The 18,532-nt window shown below is 57.0% G+C and overlaps 2 protein-coding genes across 3 annotated transcripts; both read left to right on the forward strand.

The window, feature by feature from the left end:
* The first annotated feature begins 1,583 nt into the window (after positions 1 to 1,583).
* EIF4E1B (eukaryotic translation initiation factor 4E family member 1B) lies at positions 1,584 to 4,925 on the forward strand. Its single transcript, XM_032403541.1, has 7 exons — positions 1,584 to 1,664; positions 1,719 to 1,915; positions 2,237 to 2,332; positions 3,214 to 3,277; positions 4,071 to 4,184; positions 4,326 to 4,465; positions 4,811 to 4,925. Exons 1-7 carry the CDS (start codon positions 1,584 to 1,586, stop codon positions 4,923 to 4,925), a joined length of 807 nt encoding a protein of 268 aa, XP_032259432.1.
* Positions 4,926 to 6,555: 1,630 nt separating this feature from the next.
* Positions 6,556 to 17,050, forward strand: TSPAN17 (tetraspanin 17). 2 transcript variants are annotated; one of them, XM_032403781.1, is made up of 11 exons: positions 6,578 to 6,809; positions 7,187 to 7,259; positions 8,899 to 8,939; positions 10,175 to 10,225; positions 10,315 to 10,461; positions 11,280 to 11,450; positions 13,182 to 13,307; positions 13,940 to 13,987; positions 14,629 to 14,745; positions 14,826 to 14,887; positions 15,412 to 17,050. In XM_032403781.1, exons 1-11 carry the CDS (start codon positions 6,723 to 6,725, stop codon positions 15,446 to 15,448), a joined length of 960 nt encoding a protein of 319 aa, XP_032259672.1. In that variant the 5' UTR covers positions 6,578 to 6,722; the 3' UTR covers positions 15,449 to 17,050. The 2 variants fall into 2 exon arrangements, with proteins under 2 accessions (XP_032259673.1, XP_032259672.1); XM_032403782.1 differs by lacking the exons at positions 7,187 to 7,259; positions 8,899 to 8,939 and having other exon boundaries at positions 6,556 to 6,809.
* Positions 17,051 to 18,532: the final 1,482 nt, after the last annotated feature.

Here is an 18,532-nt window from a genome sequence, read left to right on the forward strand (position 1 = left end):
TGACCAGCATCCTCAGGGAGCTTGTTAGAAATGCCAATTTTCAGGCCCAAGCCCAGAGCTAAAGAATCAGATTCTGGGGGCAGGGCCCAGCAGCCTGTTTAACAAGGCCTGCAGGTGATTCTGATCCATGCGTTTGAGAACTGCCACTCTAAAGCCCCCAGTTCAGGTCATGGACTTTATCTTTTCCCATCTGCGAACTCCTTTCCTTCAGAGGTCTGAATTTGTGACTACACAGGTGTTTGTAAGAGTACCTGCTGTTTGGCTCCCCCTGAGAGAGCAGAGCACAGAGGCCGCTCAGTTTTGGCCCCTCCCTGCCTCCCAGCACCTAGCCCCATGCCGGGCATGTACCTGGAGCTTCGGGCATGTGGGTTGGACAGATATTGACTGTCAGCCTCCATGTGGTCAAGGGCTTCCCTGGGTGTGGGGGGAGGAGACTAGTCCCTTTATAGATCTCAGACCCTAGAAGTGGCCAAGAGGAGGGTGAGAAGTTTGGGGAGGCCTCAGCCCCAGTAGATAGGGGTGCTGTTGAGAAGGCAGGGGAAGGGTAGCCAGAACCAGAGCTTTTCCCTCCTCCTCCCCTTCCCCATCACTCCCCTCTCCCTCCCTCCCTTCCCCCTCCCTCCAGCACACTGGGGTAGCCCTCAGCTGATTTGTATTGACCACCACACCAGGCCCTGTTTTATGGGCTTATGTATTTTATACTTAGTACAATAAGCTTCTGAGCTGTATATCATTAACATTCCCATTTTACAGGTAAGGAAATGGAGACTTGGAGGTTCAGGTACTTCGCTGAGGTCAGGGCAGGGAGGCTTTGAAGCCAGGCTATAAGACCGCTGCACGGTCTCCCCCCAGCGCACCCCCATCACTGCAGGGTGGAGAACACTCAGGTGAGCCCGGCAGCAGGAAGCAGGAATGCAGTGGCCCAGCGGGGCCCTACGGCACCTCATTTGTCCTTCCAAAGGGCGGCCTCAGCCACAGTGAGGTGGAGGCCCCGGTGTTGTGAGACCTTCCCAAATTTTCAAGAGTAACCAAAAATGTAGATTTTTAATACATAATCTCCCTGTTTCTAAATGATTATGTACTTTAAAAAATTCAGAAGCTTCCAGATGCTGGTGTCAGATGACATTGGTAGCCAAATGGGGGTGGTGAATGGCAGCAGAGACAAACACAGAGACACTCCAATGCACGACTAAGGTCTCTGACCTGGCCATGGACGCTGGCTATGTCAGAGTTGCTGCTTCTGCCCTCTCTGGGATGGTCCCACTTTAAATTCTAGGCCCATCCTCCACGGGACGTGATTGCACTATGGGCACATCCCCAATATTGACCCTTACCTTCCTGTGACCCAGCCGGCACATGGCCAGCACCATGTGGGTGGTGGCTGGGCTTGTCTGGTCACACCTGTTCCCCCTCCCACCTGCCTGCATGCAGAAGGTGCTCACTAAATGCTTGCTGATGGAATGCATAGCGCAAGCCCTTTCCCTCTGAGCTCCCGCCACACCACGCTGGCTCCTCCCTATCCCGTGCTCTGGGGGTGGGGTAGCGCTGGTGGGTTAAAAGCCGGCAGCTGGGGGCCAACTGGGATGAAGCCCAAGCCGCTGCATGGCTACTATCAGTTCTGTAAGTCCATCTCCCTGCTCCTCATGCAGCAAGGGACAGGGCTGGTGGGGCGGCTGGGCTGGGGCTTGCTGCTCACCCTGATTCCTTTCTTTGGTTAGGCCAGAGATGCCGAGGGTGGAATTCGAAAGTTGGGGGAGAAGGAGGAGAAAAAGGAAGAGAAAGAGGGGGCAGCAGGGCCGGTCTTGATGGCAGAGAGGGCTCTGAATCCCCCTGGGGCCCTGCTGTCCCAGAGGAGGAAGGCCCAGGAGGGGGGCCCCCAGGGGGTCAAGTTGGAGTTACACCCACTGCTGAACAGGTAAGGCAGGTTTTGTGGGCTTGCACCAGACCTTCCTCTCTTGGCCCCAGTTCTTCAAGAAAGGTCAGAACTGGCATAAGACTTGGGCCCTGTTGGCCCTTCTGGCCTTAACCCAACTGAGATTCTGGGTTAGATTCCCCCATCCTGCCCCAGCCTTTCAGGATAACTGACTCCAGTCACCCTGGGGGGGTGTGGGGGTGCTGTGCCCAAATCCTATCTCCTCATTTGTCCCTGAAGGGGCATGACTTCCCCCCAGCACAGGTGCTGCTGGTGATGGGCCTGGGAGGGCTCTCACTTCCTCCTGGCCTCCCCTCCCCCCAGGTGGGCTCTGTGGTTTTTCAAGAATGACCGCAGCCGCGCCTGGCAGGACAACCTGCATCTTGTCACCAAGTTTGACACTGTGGAGGACTTCTGGGCGTGAGTGTCTGCTCCTCGCAGATGAGGCCAGAGCCAGGGAGTTCTGAGCTGGGGATCCTTCCCAGGCCCCACCCCTCCAAGGAGTTGTTTCCTACCCAGCTCACCCTGCTCTCCCTGGGACCTCTCAGCATTTGCTGAGGGCTGGGGCTTGGTGGGTTCTGCTTGGGGGTGGGGATCCTTGGGGCTGGTATATGAGCCCCCCTAAAACTTTCCTGGGGCTTCAGTAAAGTACCTGGGAAGTGGGAGAAACCAGGAGTTGTCCCTGACTCTGTTGCTCCAAGGCTTTGTGGTCCTGGGCAAGTTCTTTTCCCTCTCTGAGCTTGTCTCTGCCACAAAAGAAGGATTAGGCTGCCTGATCATGTCCGTGGGTGATCAAGGGAAGGGATCTGAAAGGTGCACCACAAACCCTAGGGGTTTGCTGCTCACCCCGATTCCTTTCTTTGGTTAGGCCAGAGATGCCAAGGGTGGAATCCGTAAGTTGGGAGAGAAGGAGGAGAAAAAGGAAGAGAAAGAGGGGGCAGCAGGGCCGGACTTGATGGCAGAGGGGGGCTCTGAATCCCCCTGGGGCCTGTGCAAACCTCAGCTGGAGGGGCGCCTGGACCCCCCCCTCCCCAGCACTGGGACTCTAAAAGCCTCCCGGGGGGTTTGGATGGTCAGGGAAGGCTCCAGGGAGAAGGTGAGATTTGAGGTTTTGGTTAAGTAGGGATGGAATTCCAGGCAGGCGGTGAGAGGGTGAGTGTGAACAACGTCTTGGAGGCCTGAAGGGTGGGTGGAAAAACAGTGGAGTCTGGTAAGAAGTTGGGGGGATGAGGCAAGTTGGAACCAGGCTGTAAAAAGTCTGGACTTAACAGCCTGGGTTGGGGGTGGGGGGCTCTCTCCAGGATGTACAGTCACATCCAACTGGCCAGTAAGCTCTCTTCCGGCTGTGACTACGCCCTCTTCAAGGTAAGCTCTGCCTCCCCCTACTCCCCAACTCAGGCCACCAGAGGGCTGAGCCTCCTCAGCTTCTGCTGCATTCCTCCCTCATGGAGAGTTTGGGCGGGTGTTGCCACATCCAGCCTTCCTCAGAGCCGAGATGTGACTCCCAACCTGAGGAAATGCTACACGGAAGCTTGGACAGTGTCAGACGACCTGTATCTTGTAGGACCTTTAAGAGTCTGGAAGGGGAGGGGGGAGAAGGGGGAACTCGGAAGAAGCCCAGGTTCCTGGCCCGACTCCTTAACTAGGGACATGCGTCAGAATTCCCCAGGAACATTCCGCATCAATGTCCAGGCCCTCATCCCTGTTCATCTCTGGAGGTACTGACCCAGCAGGTGTATACGGTGGGGCCCTACCATCCGTGTTTAAAGACTGCCCCAGGTGATTTATGTCCAGCCTGGGATGTACACACTATGGTTGCCCCAGAGGCTTCCTTAATAATCATCCCCCCCCCCCGCCCCCGGCTTGAACTCTTGCCTCAAGGAACTCAGTTCAGTAAAGGAGACAAACATAATTGTACATCTATAAGGCTACAAAAGGTGACAAATGTTGAGGATCAGGGGCTTGGGGGAGCTCATGGGAGGGTCTGGGGGGCTGAATGGCTGGTGGTGGAACTTGCTTGTTCAGAGGGGATGGAGACAAGAGGGACCCTGGCCTATGGAGGCTTAGTTCGGGGCCAGAGCAGGGCCTGGGAAGCTGGCTGGGCACCCACTTCCCTTTGAACAAAGGGAGGCAGTTGATTTGTCATTCCACCTCTTAGGATGGCATTGAGCCCATGTGGGAGGATAGCAGGAATAAGAGGGGAGGCCGCTGGCTGGTCAGTCTCGCCAAGCAGCAGCGCCACAGCGAGCTGGACCGCCTGTGGCTGGAGACGGTGAGTGCAGAGGGGCGGGGGGAGGGGAGGGCCCCCCACCAGAAGAGGCTGGGCTGGTGTGGTGTCAGTGGTCTCCAGGATAGTGGGAGCACTCCCTGTGACTCAGGTAGAGGTCTCACCATCCTCCCTTTTTGGCCCCAGCTGCTGTGCCTGATCGGGGAGAGCTTTGAGGAGCACAGCCGGGAGGTGTGTGGGGCTGTCATCAACATCCGAACCAAGGGGGACAAGATTGCCGTGTGGACGAGGGAGGCAGAGAACCAGGCGGGCGTGCTGCACATCGGGTGAGGGGTAACTCTGGCACAGGGTCTGTTCCAGGGGACAAGGTGAGTGTGTGTGGCAGGTGGTGGCTTGGCCTGTGAGGGAGACATCTGGAACTTTCCATGTCCTCTCCCCCTTCTTCCTTACCCACCTGTATGAGGGTTTGGAATCCAGATTTCAAGCTATTTCTAGCAGGTCTCTTCTTTTGCATTAAAGAGTCCTATTTTGGGTTTCCACATAGGTAAGACCCACAAAGAGTGATGGTGGCTGGAACCAGGGTAGGAGCTCTGGGCAAAGGACCCAGGGTCCCAGGTTATCTCCAGGACCTGCAGGTGATTATCTCCTTTCCTCTCCTATTCATCCTCCAGGCAGGTCTACAAAGAGCGCCTGGGTCTCTCCACAAAGATCGTCATTGGGTACCAGGCCCATGCAGACACGGCCACCAAGAGCAACTCCCTAGCCAAGAATAAGTTTGTGGTGTGATGAGACTTTGGCACCACTCCCCATTCAACTGCCCCTGAGCCTCTCCCTGCTGTGTGTGTGTGTGGGTGGGTGGGTGAGGGGGTGCTGGACAACAGTGCTGATGCTGGGCAGAACTGGTGGGTAGAGAATGGGGTTTTCCCATGTCCTGGAGTGAATATGAACATGTCCTTAGGCCTGAGTTGGGGCTCAGGCCTAGGGACAGCTCTGTGGTTAGGGAGGCAGCCTGAGGACCCAGGAAATGTCGAGGAAAGCCCTGAGTGTCTTTGTTTCATCTGAGGGTGGGCTGGGGTGAGTCACGGGGGAAGGGGGGAAGGGGGGAAGCAGAGCTCAACTGAAGGTGGAAATGACAAGAGAATCCTACAGTCCAGCACTTACTCTGTGCACCCCTGGGACAGGGGCCGGGTGGCCTGAGGGTGACTCTTCTGTCAAGGCCACTGAGAGCTGGGGCTCAAGGACGGGGTGGGGGATGGGCTCTCCTCTTTGTGATCACTCTACTTGGACCTACCCTGTATCTTGTACCCTCCCTCAACCAGATGTGGGTGGGTCCCTGGAGCGGGGCTGTACATCACAAGGGCTGGAGCCTTAGGGGCAGAACCCTATTATCTCACAGAGAGGCAGGTGGGTCCTCTTGCCCTTTCCTCAGCTGTGGCCAGTGGTGTGTGGGCCTTGCTCAGGTCAGGCTGCAGTGGAGGTGGGTAGATAGATGAGGTCCTGGCCCAGGAGTGGAGGACAGCGGCCGTTAGGTCTCCTCATGGTTCTGCTTGAGGTGGATTAGCTGAAAGGTGATGAAGTTTAAGCCTTTTTCTGTTCCTGTTCTAAATAAACACTTTTGAACAAAATTAGAATTATTTTTGAGAGTTCTAAAATTGAGTAAGATTTGAGCCCCCCCCAAACCTTAATCTCTGGTCCGGCCTTGAGGGGGCTCATGTGAGACCCCCCCCGGGGCCCAATCAGGCCCAAGCTAGTACGGTGAGAGGGGTAAGACGGAAGGGGACAGGTTTCCACGTCAGAGGGCTTAGAGCCAGGGGGTCGGGTATATGCCCCTGGCAACGCCGCAGTGTCAGGGAGCAGGGGGCGCGTCCCTCACAAGACCCAGCTGTCATCTGGCCTGAGTCTGAGCCAGTCTAGGTAGAGATGAATTTCCGTTGAGTGAAAAGCGCATCTGATTCGACTACACTGTAATAAAGCTGCCCGCACTTGTGTTAAAAACACCATCCCTATCGCAGTCCCCATCTGCTCATCAGATCAGCAGTTACTCCTCTCCAGGACTGGGCTCCGACAGCAAGGCTGGGGCCTGGGGCGGCGCTGCTACCGAGCCTTGTAGGGTAGGAGTAACTGGGGGTGCTTTGTGCCCGCGACTTGCGGTGCCATCATCAGGCTTCTCAGGCGGGTCCGCAGGACCCTGGGGGAGATGTAAGTGGCTGCCGGCGCTCGGGGCGGAGTCAGGCCTAGAGGCGGGGCTCCGGGTCGGGGGCGGGGCCTGTCTGGGGGCGGGGCCCGGAGGACCTAGACTCAGGCCTAGAGGCGGGGCTCCGAGGGGACAGAGTAGGGCAGGGGCGGAGTCAGGCCTAGAGGCGGCGGGGCTCCGGCGGGACTGCGCGGGCGGGGAGCTGGGCGGTCGGGTCGCCGGGGGCAGTCCCTGGGGGGCGGGCGGGGCCCGACCGGCGCTCTGTGTGGCCGCGGCCATGAAGCCGCAGCCGCCGGGCTAGGCCCCGGGCGGCTCTAGCCCAGGGCGGCCCGTTGAGGGCCGAGCCCAGCCCCGGCTCCGGTTCCCGGGCCGGCGGGCGGCTGCTCACCATGCCGGGCAAACACCAGCACTTCCAGGGACCCGAAGTCGGCTGCTGCGGGAAATACTTCCTGTTTGGCTTCAACATTGTCTTCTGGGTGAGAGCGGGGTGGGTTCCGGGCCCCGTGCTGGGGGTGTCGGGAGAAGGAGGTTCAGTCCCCTACTTGGTGGGTGGGGGGGAACCACTCCCTGCCTCAAGGGCTTGGAACCGTCACCTCCCCCCTCTTCTTCCCACTCTCACCTCCATACCCACTCCCAGGACCACTCCGGGGAACTACGCGGAGGCCCGGATTGCTGGAGGCGGGCCCCAGGCGCCGCGGGGATAGGTTATGGAGGTGGAGTCTCCCTGTATCTTTCCAAGCCCGGGTGGAGAAAGGGGAGGTGTTTCCCTGAAGGTCCCAGGGACCTATCTCCCGTCCAGCTCCTTTGCTACCCTGGAGTGTGGGGTGTGCGCTGAGCTCCGCCCCTGGTTTAGTCCACAGGGAGGAGTGTCTCCGTGAAGGGAAGGGCCGGAACCCCTTGCCTAGCCTTAAGCTCCTGCAAGCAGGGTAGGTCAACCTGCTCCTTACTGAGAGCTTGCGGGCTGGGAGGGCCAATAGCTCTAGTTCTCTGCTGGGGAGAGGAGACGTCGTGAGCTGGCCCTGGGATAACAGAATTCAACATGCCAAAAAAGCTGACAAAACCGAGGCTTCAGGCGGTGCTGCCCTGCCAGAGAAGGGAGCTGCTAGTGCCCCTCCCAGGGTGCCATGTGCCCCTGGGCCCTGCCAAGTCATCTTTCCCTTCTCCCTCCCCCATCCCATCTTTCTAAGGCTGCTTGCTGCCTCTGCAGTCTGTTCCTGCTGCCTTCAGTCAAAATACCAGGCCCATTCAGTTTGTTCAACAAGACTCTGGCACTGCCCTCTACCCATGTGCTAACCATGAAGTCACCTGTGTGTGGTGGGCCTTTTGGCTCCAGCAACAGGCAGCTCTCAAGGGTGTGGGCAATGTGCAGAGAGTACTGGTGGGGATGTCTGGAGGCCTGGGGGTAGCAAGCCTAGCTTTGAGACTTCGCTCTGGGCCTTGGCCTCCTTTCCTGGGAGGAGTGATGATAAAGCCCACCCCTCAGGGTTGTTAGGCAGATTAAATGAATTCTAACTTGTATTCGCACAGCTACTTTGTTATTTATTATCTACATTTTATGGATGAGGGAATAGGCACAGAGAGGTCAAGTCATTTAATCTAGAGTCACAAGGCCAGTTAAGTGCAGAGTCAAGGTACATACCAGTGGGCAGTGGGTGGGGGTGAGGCAGAGCATTGAGCAGAGTGAATCGCTGGATGAACCCCCCTCAAGGGGGACAGGCAGGAGAAACTCAGGATTGTTCCAGGCATGCCCACTTTTGCACAGGAGTGGGGCTGGGGAGCCAGAGCAGGAAAGGCCCCAAGGCTGGGACAGTGTTGGGAGTTTTATGTTGAAAGCCCTGTGAAGCAGTGAGGGTTTCAGTGCTGGGTGGTGGGTCTGTTTTGGCTTTTGTATTGGAGGCAGAGCTGTCTGCCTTTGCGGGGAGGGTGGGTGAGGGGCAGAGGGCTTAGAAGTTGGGAGACCAGGGAGGAGGGCTGGGGCAAAAATGGGGGGTGCGGAGTGGGAAGTGAGGAAGCTCCAGGGGAAGTTATGAGGCTGAATTGACAGGACCCCGCCACTTAGGGGGGCCACGAGGTTTCAGGTTTGGGTCCAGGTGGCCAGAGGGAGGTGCCTATCAAACAGGCCCAGAGATTTTTGTTTGTTTTAATGGAAAGTGGACCCTGGTGTTACCCTGCTGAGAACCTTCCAGCGATTAATGAAGTCCATACTCCTCCAGTGGTCTCCAGCACCCTCTGGGGTCTGGCCCTTCTGCCCTTCAGTCTGTCCCTTGCACCACCATACTGGATCTTACCTCTGGGCTTCTGCCAGTCCCTCCACCTGAAATTTTCTTCTCCTCCATACACTTTTTCATCATTCAGAGCTCAGCTAAAATGTCCCCATTTTCCCTAACAAAAGCATGCCTCCACCGCCCCCAGTCACTCCCCACCGCATCACTCTGTTTGCTTTTCTTTAAATGATCTGTTGGTATCTGAAATTACTTTGTTTGCTCACTATGGATTTCCCCCACTGGAGTATAAACTCCTTGAGGGCAGAGAGCTCATTTGTCCTATTTGCTGATGTATTCCCAGGGCATGGAGCTGAGCCTGGGACATGGAGGTTTTTGCAGCAGGCAAGTGGACCTAGCCGCTTGGAGCCAGGCAGAGGTGGGGGTGGAGGTCCGGGAGAGGCCAGTGTCTGGTGGTGTGGAAATAAATATGGAGGAGGAAGAAGGGCAGAAGGCTGAAGGTGGAACGTGGTGGGGTTGGTGGCCATGTGCGTAGGGAGGTGAAGCAGTGCATCCTGGGAGGGAGGCTGAGAAGGGGTGGAGGGAGGAATGGTGTTGAGCTGACCACGGAGGGGTTCAGAAAGGAGAAAGTAGTGGTCAGTTGCCTGTCTAAAGGCCATGGGTGGGTCAAGTGGGATGAAGCAGAAGTGATGTTTGCTTTCACATCCCAGATCTAGTGTGGGGGGACGGAGGGAAAGAGATTTTTAGAAAAGACTACTGCAGTGGGAGGAGCCTGGAGTCAGAGAGAGGAAGGCGTTAAAAGTGGGTGGTCGTGGTGGAATGGACTGGAATTGGTGGGGGGAAGGGAAGGAGCCTGTGAAAGCAGGTGGGTGGGGAAGGTGTGAAGAGGTGGGGTCATGGCCTTCTGCTGGGGCATGAGGGGCACTCTCCGTGTGAGACTGGATATCCGGGGACCTGCCCAGGCTCAGGCATATGGCCTGGACATCCAGGACTCTTCCCAGTAAGGAATTGAGGCAGGATGGTGGGTGGTGCTTAGAAGGTCCAGGCAGAAAGAAAAGAAAAAAAAAAAGAAGGTCCAGGCAGAACTGTGGCCAGCTGTTTTCAAGGGCAGAGCTACCGGCCCAGATGGGGGTCGCTCAACTGGATCCTGCTTACATCAGGATTCCTTGTCATTCAGGGGTCTTTGCTTGTGAGCTTTGAAAACAGAACAGAGTGGGGCGGCCATCACAGAGTTGCAGGGCACCAGGATGGCCAGATTGGGAGGAGGCAGAAAGGAGGCTAGGAGCCCAGAACCGAGAACAGGCTTGGTGGGAGGAGAGGCTCAGGACAGTGCTGTTGGTTCTGCTTGGCAGGGGTGTCCCAGCCACCCTCTGCTGCAGTACTGAGTTCCGGGAAGGGCTAGGGTGGGTTCAATCCTCCAGGCTGTGTTTTGTGGGGGAGAAGAACTGAAATGTGTTCTGGGGGAGGTAGAAAGGACCCTGGACCCCATTTATAGTCCATTCCCCACCCCTACCCCCCACTTTCCAGAGACCCTGACTGCTAGAGGGGGAGGGGCTCTCCTGGGGATGGGGAAGGATGCTGACACTCCAACCTTTAGCTCTTTGCTGCTGCTTCTGCAGGTGCTGGGAGCCCTGTTCCTGGCCATTGGCCTCTGGGCCTGGGGTGAGAAGGTAAGGTGGGGGAGTCTGGTGTGGGGCTGCCGTAGGTTGAGGTGGTGGGAGGATCAGCCCGACCACTTGCCTCTGCTCCCCTGGCACAGGGCGTTCTCTCCAATATCTCGGCGCTCACAGATCTGGGAGGCCTCGACCCCGTGTGGCTCTTTGTAGTGGTTGGAGGCATCATGTCGGTGCTGGGCTTTGCCGGCTGCATTGGGGCCCTCCGGGAGAACACCTTCCTGCTCAAGTTTGTGAGTGCACCCCCACCTAGATCCACTGGGGACCCCAACCTCCTCCCACTGACTTCTTGCATATAGTTGGTACTTAATAATGGGTGGTTTTATTATCGTGTTATTGTAACAATAGTCATCAGAATTGTATTATCTATATTTATAGGATCCTTTCTGTTGTGACTGAAACCCAGTGGCCCAAGCATAAAAGAGTATTTATGGGCTCACTAAGGAAAGCCCAGGGGTATGCTGGGTGCCGGCACATTTCGATCTAGGGGCCACCACAGTGTCACTTGGCCTGATCTCTCTGTTTCTCGAGTCTATCCTTCCAGTTGGCTCCATTCCCCCTGGGGTGGAAGGATGCCCACGAACGGGTGGGGGCTAGCTTCATACTGCCCCTCCGGGAACTCCTAGGAGGCCAAGGCTCTCTCTGCCCAACCAGTGGGCCTGTCCTTTAATTGCATCTCCTTGGTTCAGATTGGCTGTCTCTGGACCAATCCCTGTGGCCCCGGGAGAGGTAGCGCTCTGATTGGTGGGCGCCCGCCGCAGGCCCAGTCCTCTATCAGGAATGGGAAAGGAGGTGTAGATGGTTCTGCCTGAGCCACAGGAGCTGAACACGTATGTGGAGGGTGGTTTCTCAAAGAAAACAGGGTGGTTACCAGGGGAAGCGGAACGGATGGGTAGGTAAGAACCGCGCTGTCCTTCACAGTCATCAAACAATACTAATAGGAGAGAAGGTGGGGACTCTTGGCTATCTTGGGGTGGGGGGGGAGCGCTGTCCCGTGGCATCCCCAGGCCCTGCATCTCTGACGCCCACCATCTGTGTGCCCCCACCCCAGTTCTCAGTGTTCCTCGGCCTCATCTTCTTCCTGGAGCTAGCAACAGGGATCCTAGCCTTCGTATTCAAGGACTGGATTCGAGACCAGCTCAATTTCTTCATCAACAACAACGTCAAGGCCTATCGGGACGACATTGACCTCCAGAACCTCATTGACTTTGCTCAGGAATATGTGAGTCCCGTGCCGGCCCGGGCCACCTGCATGAGGCGGTCGCTGGGCAGATGTGTGAGAGAGCAAGTTCCGTGTGTTCTGGGACCGTTCCCCTGCCCACGCCCCAGGGAAAAGAGCCAGAAGGCCCCCTGTCTGAGGCGAAGCCAGCTTCTGTGATCCCTGTAGGTCCCCGCTGTGCCTAGTTCTGCAGGGACACAGTGTTGGGGAACAGAGGCCAGAGGCTCCAATCTGGCAGCTCCTAGGCCAGGGTTTACAACACTTAAAAGAGAAAATTTGATATAAAAATACAGATTTCCCCTTCTAAGAAACTCTGGACCCATAGTATTAGCTGGGGTTACATTGCTGCTGTCCCCTTTGCTGGTATAGGAGCTCTCCGTTTGCCATCGTCTATGCCACTCTGTATTTTATTATACTTGTCGGCCCTCTTCTCTCATTTATGTTGTCTGTTTGGCCTCTGAACATATTTGAGTTTGAGACCTCCCCCTCTACAGAAGCTCTGCTCTTAAATCCTCCTCTACCTAACCCATGTGAAGAAGCAGTCAGTGAACAGTTCATGAGCTCCCAGACACCTGCCGCCTCACCTTCTCCGCTCACACCCACCTCCACGGTCCCACGTCTTCATCGCCACCCACCCCAAGTCTGTTGCGGGATCCAGAGATGAACCAGAGCTGGTACCTGCTTTGAGGAGGTCTCGACTCAGGGCAGAAGCGGACATATAGCCAGGCAGTTAGGATGTGATTGATTTGTTCATTCAAAACAGATTGGTGCAGACTTATTGTGTGCCAGGCCCTGGGCCAGTTCCTGGGAGTTCGTTCGGTGGTGACAAAAGCTGGGGCCTGTCCTTTGGGGGATGGCAGTCTGGGGGCAGAGATAGATGATACGGAAAATGGACAACTGTATGTGCTTGTGTGTCTATAAAAAATAATAAATTGTGCTACGAGCTGAAATGGGGAAGGGTGGAGAAGAGGAAGGCCTTGGAGAAGGAGCAGGGCTGTGGAAGGAGGGGCAGATGTTTCCCGCAGGCGCAGCAGTGCTGAGCAGAGTGAGAGGAGGACGGCAGAGGCCAGGCTGTTCGCTGGGACCCGTGCACGCAGAGCCACATGGCCGTGCCCCACCCCCTTGGCCCACGGGGGCCCCCCCGTGTCTGCGCTCAGCTGGTCCCTTGAGGGCCAGCTTTCCGTGTCACATGGGTTAAGACCTGTGTTCCCGTGTGCTGCAGTTCACGAGCTTGCTTCAGGGCGGCGTCTAGGGTGGCAGCGCTGGATGTGCTGGGTGGGGTGATGGGGATATGGGTGCTGCCAGCAACATCGAAGAAGTGTGATGTGATTGCTATGAGGGTGGCAGGGTTGCCCTCCTGTCCCTGCAGAGAGGACGAGAGAAGGTCTTCATAAAATCTCTGGGGCAAGTGTGGGGAGACCTGGCACAGACACGGGCTTCAGTGGTGCCTCTCCCCACAGGGCTTGGCCTGACACCCACTTCTCAGGGCACCCCTCCCTGGTCCCCCCGGCTCCCACCAACCTGGGCAGAAGCATAGTGCTGCTCTGACGGCTCTCAGCTGAGGTCCAGCCTTTCTGTTGGGGGGCGGCGAGGAGGTGCCCACCTGCCTAGCTGCCTCCAGACCCCCTCCCAGCCCAGCCCTATCCTGTCTTCTGCAGCCTGGGCCTGTCTCCAAACTGGATGGGGCTCCTGGGGTGGGCCTGGCTCATCTGGGGCTCTCCTCTCGCCCCTTAGTGGTCTTGCTGCGGAGCCCGAGGGCCTAATGACTGGAACCTCAATATCTATTTCAACTGCACTGACTTGAACCCGAGCCGGGAGCGCTGCGGGGTGCCCTTCTCCTGCTGCGTAAGGGACCCTGCGGTGAGTGGGGCCCGGTGAGGAGGGGCAGGGGCATCGCAGTGCACAGGCCAAGTGTGGGGAGAATCCACCAGAGGGCTTGCTGGGCTCGGCCCTGCTCTGGGGGCCTTGGATGCTGGGGGGAGGTCATTTTACGTGGGAGTCCTCCTACTAGGCTGAGGACTTTGTGTCCGTGGGCAGCAGTGGGGCCTGCCAGGGTAGGGGCTGCACCCCTTCAGCAGAACCTGTCTCTTTGATTGTAGCGAGCCACCTGCCACACCCCTGGGCCACCATTCTGGAGTGGCAGGGCGTGGGGGTTCTCACCCCTTTATGGCTTTCTTTAGAGCAGAAACTTCTCCCAGGGACATCTCTCCCATCACAGCTCACCTGGGACACTGAGGGCCACGCCTCTTCCCATTCTTACAACACACGGGCAGGCAGGATTCCTAAGCAGGAGGCCGCTCAGGCTGGCGTTTGTGGCTGTGTGTCCTGGCGCCAGGGAAAGAGGTGCGTGGGCCTCAGTGAGCCTCACGTAGGAGTGGTGGGCATGGCAGAGTCCATGGCTCCATCTGCTTCCCCTGAGAAGCCGGAACCTTTGCAGCGCTGGGCGTCTTGGGCCCCTTCACCAAGTCTCTCATTGGCCTGTTTTTTCTCAGGAAGATGTCCTCAACACCCAGTGTGGCTATGATGTCCGGCTTAAACTGGTGAGAGGGGTGGGGACAGAGTTGGGGGCACTGGGAAGGGAAGGGCAGCCTCCCATAAGCTCCTCTGAAAGGCCTCAGGGATTCTGTGGGGGAGGGGGTGCTGAGTCCTAGGAGCCATCCAGGCGCCTGGGCCTTGGTACTGCCGATCATGGGGGCAGTGGACCCGTGGGCACAGACACGTGTGTGTTTGCTCGTTTCAGTTCTTTATCGGGCACCCGCTGGTGCTCACAGCTGGCAGTGCCCTAGATGCTGGGGATTCATGCTCAGGAGACAGGCAGACAGAGCCCCTGCTCTCAAGGAGCTCCCACTCCAGTAGAGGGGACAAAGACAGTAAGCTCACAGATAAACACATATGAACAGTAATGTGACAATTTCAATCAGGAGCTTGGGAGAAAATAAAGTAAGGGAGCCGATGGGATTGGGGCTGGGTGGTCAGGGAAGGCCTCTTGGAGGAGGGGGCATCTTTTCTGAGACCCTGATGACTAGAAGGAGCATGTCATGCAAAGGCCCCGTGGCAGAGCTCCATCCAGGCCGCAGGTGCTAAGATGTCAGGCCCTGGGGCGGGGATGAGCTTAGCAAGCTGGGCTGAGAGGAGGCCCGTGGGGGTGGGTGGGCCAAGCCCCTTGCCTGTGTGTCCCCAGGAGCTGGAGCAGCAGAGCTCCATCCACACCAAAGGCTGCGTGGGCCAGTTTGAGAAGTGGCTGCAGGACAACCTGATCGTCGTGGCTGGGGTCTTTGTGGGCATCGCTCTCCTCCAGGTACTGCCCCCGCACAGCGTGCCCCCCACAGCCCCGCCCTTCCAGCAGACCTGCCCTCACTTTGCCCCTTTGTCTTACAGATCTTTGGTATCTGCCTGGCCCAGAACCTTGTGAGTGACATCAAGGCAGTGAAGGCCAACTGGTGAGGCTGCCACACTGGCCAAGGCCACCTACCTGGCCTACCCAGGGACCCCCCCCCTTCCCCTGCCACTGTACCCGTGATGGGCAAGGCTGCAGGCGTTTCTGCTTGGACCTGAGCTCCATAAGGGGCTTGAGTGTGGGTGTGCCTCTGCCCAGGCTGCCTGTCCTGGAGCCGTGTGCATGGAGGGCGGGTGTGTCTCTATGAGTGTGCACAGGGGGCCACCATCTTGGCTGCTGTCGGGTGGCGGGCTCTCCAGGGGCCTAGGAATGACACAGCTAAGAGGGTGCCGGCCGGGCGGGGTGGGAGGGGTCTGCCATGTCCCTGCCCAGGCTGGGACACACTTCTCTGTGCAGGGCTATTAGGGCAGCCCTGGGGCCTACTGTTGCCTGGGACAGCCTCACGCAGCTTCAGAGCTGTCTTCTCAACTAGCTGGGACCTTGACCCTGCCAGAAGCCCCCTTCGGCCTCAATGTCTCAGACTTTAAAACGGGTCCAAGAATTTTCTCTCCCTCGCTTGCCTCTCAGGATCAAACATGATGATGGCTACAAACTACTCAAATAAACAAAACCTTGAAAACCGCTGGCTTACGCCCACCATCTCAGAGGTTCTGTCAGCTGCAGGGCCTCAGCAGTGCTGTCTGCCTGGGGCCCCGGCCTGGACCCACCCTGCCAACGTGTTTTCTTGGCCTGGATAGTGTATACATTGAGCCAACCTTTAAAACTTGGTATATTTCACGTAAAAGTCCAGATCCCCAGCATCTTGTGAAGAATGGCCATCTGGCCACAGCGGCTCTTCAGTGGCATCGGCTCCTGGGACGTGCGCTTCCCGCTCTCTGAGGGACCCACCTGGCCTGTTCTGCTCACTTAAGTGCCCTGCCTGCCTGACCCTGTAGGCTGGGAATTGGCCTCCCCCACCTCTGCAAGTTTTTCCCCTGCGAATGCTGCCAGGCTGCTGTGGGCCAAACCCGGATCGAAGCCTGGGAGAGTGAAGAATGGGGAGGCTGGAGCCTGCCTGGAAGAGGCCATAGCCTGGGAAGGGTCTGGTCCTCCTGGGGGCTAAGATGGGTGCCAGCGTGCCCAGGAGAGTGGCTGATGGTTGGGATGGAGATCAGGAAGGTTTTGGGCAAGAGGAAGCTGGAAGCCTGAGCTTGGCACCTGTGGGGGAACCAGGTTTGGAGGCCATTGATGGCTGACTCCTAGGCTCACTTGGAATCTACTTCAGTCTCCCCGGTGGCCTGGAGAGGTGCCTCCTGGCCACTAGAGGGCGCGCCAGCACAGCTTTACCTGGATCTGGCTTTCCTAGGGCAACCCCACCCAGGTACAGCCCTGCGCCTGGTGTGTCCACCCTGCTTACTAGTTCTTTGGGTTTCAGGGAATTTACAGACTTCTCAAGGAGCAAACTGGCTCAGATTTAGGAAGTCTGGCTACTGTTCTCAGATCTGCACAAAGGGGTATGTGTCGAGTGAGCATTTGTGGATGAAAGGAGACGTTTGGGCTAGTGCATAGATCGCCAACTTAGATGCCCTCAGGGCCAGGTGGGTTATAAAAATAAAGGAGGCCTTTGAGTTGTGAGGCCTTTGCAGTGCGACTCTAATTTTTCCCACTATTCCTGGAGATAGGATATGGAGAGACATTGCTTTGTGATATTTTGCATGATTGAGTCTGAGTCGCTAATGGCAACTGGCCTTGAGTGACAATAAGATGTCGTGGGGACTGTGACAAAGCACAGATTCCCACCTGAAATTGGTGGCTGTCCTTCAGTTGTAGCTAATTGCCGTATTGTAGGTACGGGAATGTCAGTAGGTCTAACGCGAGAAATCTGGAGAAGCCAAAAAGCTAGATTTTTATGTGAAGTATTCCGATTTTTTAGTTGTTGGCAACTAATGAAAAAACATCTTAAACCCCGCTAATCGAACAAAAGGTGTGGGGGCCAGCTGTGGCCCCCCTGCCACCGTAGATCCCTCTGGGACAGTCCCCCATGGGGGCCCTGGGGACTCCACCGTTCAGGAATGCTGGGAGCTGCTGCAGGTGGGCAGGGTGTGGGGCAGGCGCCCAGCATCGTGGCTCCCAGGTGCAGGCTGGGCGGTGTCCTTGGGTCTCTGAAAGACACGGGCTGTGGGTGGTCTCTACATGCTACAATAAATGCGGCTCACAATATCGTGCATGTACGTGTCTTGTGGTTTCTGATTGTAAATGCTTTCACCTTTCATTTTCCCTCAAACCTCCCAACCTTGTGAAGTGGAGAGTCTTCCTGATGAGGAAACCGGCTCAGGGGAAGGAGTTGCCCAGAGTGCACAGTCGGGAGGGGGCCCCCGATTTGACCCCTCTTGCTGTCTTGCACTGCACCAATCCTGCCCTTCTGCGGCATCAAGGTGGAACCTAAACACTTGAAGTGCCAGCTCATGAGGGGCAGGCACCTGTCCCAGCCCAGGTGTCCGAACACCTGCTTAGGTGTGCGGAAGTAGAGGAAAGGTCAAGCTCCTGGCCCTTGTGCTGCACTCCTGCGCAGGAGATGCAAAAATAGGTAGGCACGGAAGCATTTGTGTTAGTAATATATGCTCTGAAGAAAGTAAGAGGGATGGCTAGACCGTGACAGTTGGGGTGCCTGGGAGAAGATACCGCTTGGTGGGGTGTTAGGAGGGGCTGCCATCTCTGGGAAGCTCAAGGGGAACAGTGTTCTCTAGGTTTGGGTCCCAGTTGCCTTGAGGCCCTGCCACTGGCATGGATTTGTCATGAAGGAACCTGGGATGCTGAAGAGGTGGGAGTGGGTGAGAGAGGGGCAGAGGGAAGTGAGAGAACCAGAATATATTTGGAGATGGGATAGGTATGACGGGCAGGAGTGGTTGTGACCCTGGCTAGGGACCCAGGATTCTCCAAAGCTCAGTTCTGCTATGGGATATCCATCTGTCCATCTTCCATTCACTCACCCATCCACCCACCCACTCATCCATCCACCTGTGCATCGATCTATCCATCCATCCACCCACCTACCCATCCATCCACCCACTCCTCCCCATCCACCATCATCCGCTCAGGTGGGCCCTGGCTGGAGGCTGGGGTTACTGAGGTAGCTCAAAGTTGCCCTTGTCCTGGAGCCCACAGTCTCTTGGCAGAGGCAGTTGGAACAGTTGCTAGTGGTGTAATGTGTATATCATGACAAGCACATGATGATCACTGCTAGGTGGTATTTCATTCTGGTTAGAGACATTTCCTGTCCCCAGAGTGGAACCCAGAGCCGTTCTTTCCCTTGTGCTGAGGAATCCTTACCCAGAAGGGGATCTCTCCAGATGTGTAGAAAATACAAGGAAGCTTATAAGGCCACCCTGTACCCATCCCTCTAGGTGGGCCCCTAGGCCATGGGGACAGAGGTCATCCTCCCACCCTCTGTCAGGGAGGAGCGCACACGAGTGATGACAGAGGTGGCCATTGTCTGGCAGCCTGGGAGCCTCCCATAGCCCTGGGCCTGCATAGTCTAACCAGAGGAGAGAGTCTGGCATCAGCTTGGAGGGAGGGTGTCCTGTGACATCAGGCTACTCCAGATGGGGAACTGGAAAGAGAGATCCTGGCCTGGTGAGCCCTTGGATCTCTGGGTGAGGAGGTCAGACAGGCTCAGGAGGCTGAGGTAGGATTTCCTTCAGAAGATGGC

Source organism: Phoca vitulina, unplaced genomic scaffold, assembly GCF_004348235.1.
Source record: "Phoca vitulina isolate PV1807 unplaced genomic scaffold, GSC_HSeal_1.0 scaffold6, whole genome shotgun sequence".
In the NCBI taxonomy this organism is placed as follows: domain Eukaryota; kingdom Metazoa; phylum Chordata; class Mammalia; order Carnivora; family Phocidae; genus Phoca; species Phoca vitulina.

Excerpts from the sequence above, each read along its gene's own strand:
- EIF4E1B (XM_032403541.1), top strand. The coding sequence starts at position 1,584 with ATGAAGCCCAAGCCGCTGCATGGCTACTATCAGTTCTGTAAGTCCATC. Across the intron at positions 1,665-1,718 it reads TGCAGCAAGGGACAGGGCTG|GCCAGAGATGCCGAGGGTGG; the intron begins GTGGGGCGGCTG and ends TTCTTTGGTTAG. Across the intron at positions 1,916-2,236 it reads TTACACCCACTGCTGAACAG|GTGGGCTCTGTGGTTTTTCA; the intron begins GTAAGGCAGGTT and ends CCCTCCCCCCAG.
- TSPAN17 (XM_032403781.1), top strand. The coding sequence starts at position 6,723 with ATGCCGGGCAAACACCAGCACTTCCAGGGACCCGAAGTCGGCTGCTGC. Across the intron at positions 7,260-8,898 it reads CTTAAGCTCCTGCAAGCAGG|GGCATGGAGCTGAGCCTGGG; the intron begins GTAGGTCAACCT and ends ATGTATTCCCAG. Across the intron at positions 13,308-13,939 it reads GCTGCGTAAGGGACCCTGCG|GAAGATGTCCTCAACACCCA; the intron begins GTGAGTGGGGCC and ends GTTTTTTCTCAG.